This window comes from Marmota marmota, unplaced genomic scaffold, assembly GCF_001458135.2.
Source record: "Marmota marmota marmota unplaced genomic scaffold, marMar, whole genome shotgun sequence".
NCBI classification, from domain to species: domain Eukaryota; kingdom Metazoa; phylum Chordata; class Mammalia; order Rodentia; family Sciuridae; genus Marmota; species Marmota marmota.
The window spans coordinates 5,327,973-5,333,972 of NW_025999925.1; the positions used below are offsets into that span (position 1 = coordinate 5,327,973).

The window sequence follows — 6,000 nt, forward strand, 5'->3', positions numbered from 1 at the left end:
TGCTACTGCTGTGTGGTTTTAAGCCACATGTGAAGAAACTAATGTCAAAATCATACTGAAAAAATGCATTATTTCTTTTTCGGAAACACGGCAGTTAGAAAACAGAAAATGCTTCAAAGTATAAGACAACATGTATATTTGGATATCTAGTGATATAAAGGAATTATTGGGGAGGTTTAGGTATGAAATAGTAGTGTGGTTGTTTTTTTAGGAAAGTGTTTAACAGATGTGTATGGATGAAATGGTGCAGTATCTGATTTGCTGCAATCTAACAGGAGCACTGGGGAGGGGGGAGGTGTAGAGATGAACTCACATTGGTTGGCAGCTGGCTATTGAGAAAGCTGGGTGATGGGTGCATGAGGTTATTATATTATTGTATCTACTCTCCTAGATAGTTCTGATTTTCAAATAATAAAATACTGCTTAATTATAATAGTAATTATTGGACAATTTGGTGTATTTCTTTATTTAATACATTGTTGGTATTTTTAAAATTTTTAGTCATTGATGGACACAATAACTTTATTTATTTTTATGTGGTGCTGAGGATTGAACCCAGTGCCTCACGTGTGCTAAAAGCGCTCTACCACTGAGCCACTACCCCAGCCCAATTTGGCTTATTTCTGATTATAAATGAAACACACTGGGTGATGAATGATATTGGCTATTGGCTTAAAAGCCCTTCATGCTGAGAAACTACCATTCAATTCCTCATTGTTTAAACCAGTAGTGGCTGCTGAAGAATATTAAATGCCTTACCAATATTTTGAGATATTTAATTTTTTTCTTACTGGACCTCTTCCTGGGAGGTAGTAAAGCCCTCACTGAGCATAGTGGCAGTCATCTGTAATCCCAGATACTCAGGAGACTGAGGCAGGAGGATCCTAAGTTGGAGAACAGCTTGGGCAACTTTGGGAGACCCTGTCCCAATAAATAATAAATAATAAAAAAAAAATATAAAATAAAAAAATAAAGACCTCTTGCATTTCTCAGAAAAATCCTTAGAGTCGTTGTTACTCTTTGACTTACCAAGTACTTACTGAACAGCTACTCAGTGCCAGCAGGTCCTTGCTCTTCTGGTACTTTATTCTCTAGTAGGGGAGATAGATCATGTGTAAATAACTTCAGATGTTGGTGGGGCTGTCTCTGGCTTTCTGGTTGGCAGAGAGTCTGTGTTCCTGAGCCCAGGGGATGAGGAGGGAAAATGGTGTGAAGCACTGCTGCCTTCTTTTCAGTGGGTGGAGCTGCTCTTTGCAATGAAGCAACTTGAAGCACATTTTCCTCAATTTAATTCCATCCACTTCACATTTCATGATCATTCTTTGCACATTTTGGCAAAGATTAAATGTTCAAATTAGTTTCTGAGGTTGTCTTGAGTTCTTTTTAGTTTCTGTGTCTTTACAGGTATTGTAGTTGTGAGTTCAGAGGAGGGGGGGGTCCTCCAGGGACTTGGAGGCAAATGTCACTTGCTCTGGAGCCAAGTGATATATTCCTATGCAACTCATCACCTAATATGCATGAACTACCCTGTAAATAAGTTTACTGCTTATCTTATCATAAGAACACTTATAATTGCAACAAGTAACCCCACCAGAGTGATTGAGCACCAATCTGTGTCTAATCATTCAAGTCTTAGAACTAAGCTTATGGGGTGCTCTGCTAAGCACATCTCACAGCAAGAGATACAGACCAAGGAGATGAATTAACTTGTTCCAAGACCCCTAGAACTAGTTGGAGGACCTGCATTTGAAGTCAGATACTTCCCTCCAGTGCCTCATGTTTTACCAGTTGACCACAGGCCCTTTCCCAGTGCAGTCTCTGAGGACAAAGATTTCTGTCAAGATGCTCTGTTCTCTGTTTTTCAGGTTTTGCTAATCTTTGCAAAGGAAGATAGCCAGAGTGATGGCTTCTGGTGGGCCTGTGACAGAGCCGGTTACAGATGCAACATTGCTCGGACTCCAGAGTCAGCCCTTGAATGCTTTCTAGATAAGCATCATGAGATTATTGTGATTGATCACAGACAAACTCGGAGCTTTGATGCAGAATCAGTGTGCAGGTACCTTCCTCCTTCGAAGGCACTTAGTATCTAACTGTCTACTGAGCAAGCAGCTCAAGGTTAAAGTTTTAGATATCTTTAGTTCTACCCCAAACATTTCTACAAACTGTGTTGACCTTGATGAGCAGTGTACACAGATATCTGTGATAAAAGCTGTAGCTTTTCCCATAGATATTTCTCCACCTTGCTGTTTTTCCACATTTGAGTTGGACTGAATTCCAAGATTTGAGCTGGGCTCAGGGGTATTCCTCTTCCCACCTCTTGTACTGCTCATAAAAAAAAAAAAAAATTAAAATTCACACAGTTTGGCTTGCACAGATATGGTTTGGATTTAAGGAAGATATTTTAAACTTCATTATTCTGTCCCAAAATGAACATCAGAAATGTGTGAATATACATTTTTCCATGCGTGACACAGATGGGTAGATCCTGCTGCAGACTTCCCAGACATGGAGGGAAGGCAGACACTTTCAGTAGCAGAAAGCCTTCCAGGGCCCAAGCCCTTGCTTGTTTACAGAAATGCCTGCACTCTGGGGAGCAAACACATGCCTGTTCATAAATAAACGCACAGTCATAGAAGTTTGCTTGTGATGAACTGAACCATTTATTAGAAGTGGAATGCTTTGAAGCTAGACAGGAAGAGGTCACTAATTAAATGCTAGACCAAGACAGAGTCCAGTTACATATGGAGCTGGAATTCTCTTGAATATTACTGAGAGGAAAGGTGGAGAAATTGCTTCCTAGAACTTTTGGTACACTGACAAGAAATTAATGTATTAGAAGAAGTTTCTTGTCCCAGGTATTACCTTGCGATTCCTTGATGATTTTCATTTTCCCAAAGAAGAATTTTTTCCTAAGTAACCAATTTAATAATGTTTTCATGGTCTTAAATTGTATCTTTCTGAAAAGAAATATTTTCCTATTAATAATATATGTAAACTCACTCTTAGCATATTTGGATGCTATTGTTAGGGTTAAAAAATATATTTTTAGGCAACTCTTATCAGGTTCCCTCTCACCCTATGAGAGCTCTGTCTTTTTTCTTCCTGTTTGAATAAATCCCACTCTTAAAAAAAAAAAAAAGAAAATATTTGTTCCTTCTAAATGATTTGCATGCTAGAATTGGGTCCTTTGTAACTATGTCAACTTTTTCTGGCTTTTACTTAGTTTTCTTATGTGTTAGTAAAGGAAAAACCACAGTCCTTGTACATACGTAGAATGATTAAGGTTAGCTTCCATTGTAAAGAAAAAAGAATAGGAAGAACTCTTTTACTTTAAGCAAAAGCCTCATTCAGCAGGTCAGCTTTACATTCTTCATTGAATATAACCAGTGTGCTGCTTCTGTCTCAGTTGCACAAAAGAGTAATGGGGAAATCTGTACAGTTTAGAAGGCATGTGTACATAGCTGTGTGTTTGCCAACCACTACTGGTCTTGTTGGCAATAAATTTTCAAATGCTTACCTATCAGCAAAGGAGATAGTGGGGGACACTTCTGGCAGGTGTGCATTCTTTATTGTCATTGATGACCCTAGATCCCTGGCTTTTCATCTAGACTGCACCTTGGCCTAGCATACATGCTTGGACCTCACATCCATCCTAAGTCTCTCAACCGGGAGGAGGTCTGGGTCCCTCTTACCACACACACTCTTTTGGAGGGATGGAAGGGAAGAGGTAAGCAGCAAGAATCAACCTGAAAGAAGTGAAAGGAAGCCAAGAGTGCATGCTCCAGACCAGTTACATTTAATACATGCTTTAACGACTTGCTGAGACTCACCTCTTAAAGTATGACCTAGCAGTGTGCCCGTGCTGCTTCCCTGGGGTTGAATGAAGGTTAGAGTTCATGGTGTTTACCTAGAGATCAGAGCATGCCTCTGAAACACCATGTTGTTTTTAATTTGGTGCTTCTGCTGAGTATCCAGTGGGCTCCTAAGTATACAATATAAGCAGCTTCACCTTGGCAGCATCTGCTCTCTGGGGTGGCTGAGTGGCAAGTGATCTGAGCCAGCCCTGAAAGGGTGCTGCTGGCCTTCCTGCTTTGCCTCCTCAAAGGAGCTCACTCAAATACCATTTACCCACAAGGGAAACTTAACTTCCCAGGAATAGGCAGCTGATCATTTTCCTGAGCCTGTACTCACACAGTATGAGGTCTCAAGGAGCAAGATAAGGAGAAGGTAAAAATTTTAAGAAGGGTCAGGAAATTTTGGAGTTGAAGGATATAAAGCAGTAGGAGCCACTGTCTCTGGGAGCTAGTAGCACAGACACATTAATATGGAGAGGACCAGAAATACCTATACCTAGAGAGAAAAACAAATACATATTGTTTCACAAATTACTCCAGAGTAATTCTGTCCTTGGTGATGGTGGTTCCTTTTTGAAGGATCTCAAAACAAGCAGAGGCCATACCCAGGAGACAGGTTAAAACAAGCATGCTGATTTGCACTAATATTTAAGGAGGTGTTCCTTTATCAACAGTATGTCCTGTTCATAGTTCCCTGATCGGAGCAGTCCAGAATCTGGGTTGCAGCATAGCATATTTTCTAAGAAGATTCGTGGACCTCAGAATTCTATATCCTTCTGTAGTTTCATCCTATGAAATTTCTAGGAAGTAAACTAACTGTATACAGGTGGTTCTAGTACAACAAACATCATTATCTAGTGACAGTTACCATATTGCAACGTTTCTCAGCCCCAACAAATGACCAAATTGCTTAATGTATTTAAGCACAAAAGTACAACTGAAAATTTGGAGCAACCCTTTGAACCATCTTTAATAGGCTTTATACATGGATGTGGCTTTCTGAATTATCAACTATTTGAAAAGGAAAAAGATTCAACCTAACTAGTCTCTCCAGTACAAACTAATAACTGAAGGATTGAAGAATTGCCAATGTCTTTTTTTTAAGAGTGGGATTAAATAAATAAATAAATAAATAAACCCATGAGATTTAAGTGGAATTTACCAATTTTTTTGAAGTGGAAAATTGGCAGGTGTGACCTTGTTGGATAATTGCCCAGAAGTTAAAATAATTTTTTAAAAAATGAGGAGATGTCCTAATCCACAAGGGCATCTTTCTTTGTTGTCTTTCATGTGTTTTAAGACTTTTTCTTTAGAGAAAGATTTGATTTGGGGCCACTTTCAATGTGAAGTAGTTTCATATTTGCTTAATATAACAAAGGCCAGATCACCTTGTTTGACTTGGAGCCTTCTCATTGCAGGTCGATCCGGGCCACGAATCCCTCGGAGCACACAGTGATCCTTGCCGTGGTTTCACAAGCGTAAGCTCAACCCCTGCCCCCAGCTGGAAGTCCTACTGTTCACTCTGAAACATTTGTCTGATGTAATTCCGTTTTTGCTCTAGCAATGCACAGGGCATATCTTGGGCCCTACAATACCAATTTTAGAATTTGCTTTGGGGATTTTGTTTATTTCACAAGTTTCTGGAAATATTTCAGTTTTCATCTCTTATATAATTGCTGTTAACACATTCTCAGATACCTTAGGGAAAAAAGTTTATTTATCATCCTTATACGCCAGAAATGAATAGAAAATCTGAAAAGGAGGTCTAGAGAGAACATTGTTCCTGTTAATCTTTATTCTTTGAAGAAAAGAAATGGGAGAGTACTTGATTTTTCATTTCAGAAGAAAAAAAAATCATAGCATGAGAACAAAGAGGCATTACATCCACGGCAAGAAAAGGCTTGTGAAGTTTATGTGAGAACCATCGTTTGACTGGAAGCAGGACAGTAGGGTTTATATTGATATTGGACCACGAAGAAGGAGAGTGAGCTATAGGCATAATATGACTGTGGGATGAGAAACTGCTCTGCTGGGTTTATTATCTGAAATGGCCAGCACTCAAAATGAAAGAGCCAACGGGGTTGGGGGGGGGGGGAAAACACGGAGGGGCCAAGATGTGGTGGCGCACACCTGACACCTATAATCC

General features: G+C 39.6%; 1 protein-coding gene across 9 annotated transcripts in view; it reads left to right on the plus strand.

Moving 5' to 3' along the window:
* Positions 1-6,000, plus strand: part of Pde8b (phosphodiesterase 8B) — a 233,653-nt gene that overhangs the window by 141,736 nt on the left and 85,917 nt on the right. For all 9 annotated transcript variants that reach the window (XM_048800167.1, XM_048800164.1, XM_048800165.1 and 6 more), the window contains 2 exons: positions 1,866-2,056; positions 5,273-5,332. In XM_048800167.1, the coding sequence (XP_048656124.1) occupies positions 1,866-2,056; positions 5,273-5,332 (251 nt within the window). The remainder of the gene's footprint in view (positions 1-1,865; positions 2,057-5,272; positions 5,333-6,000) is intronic.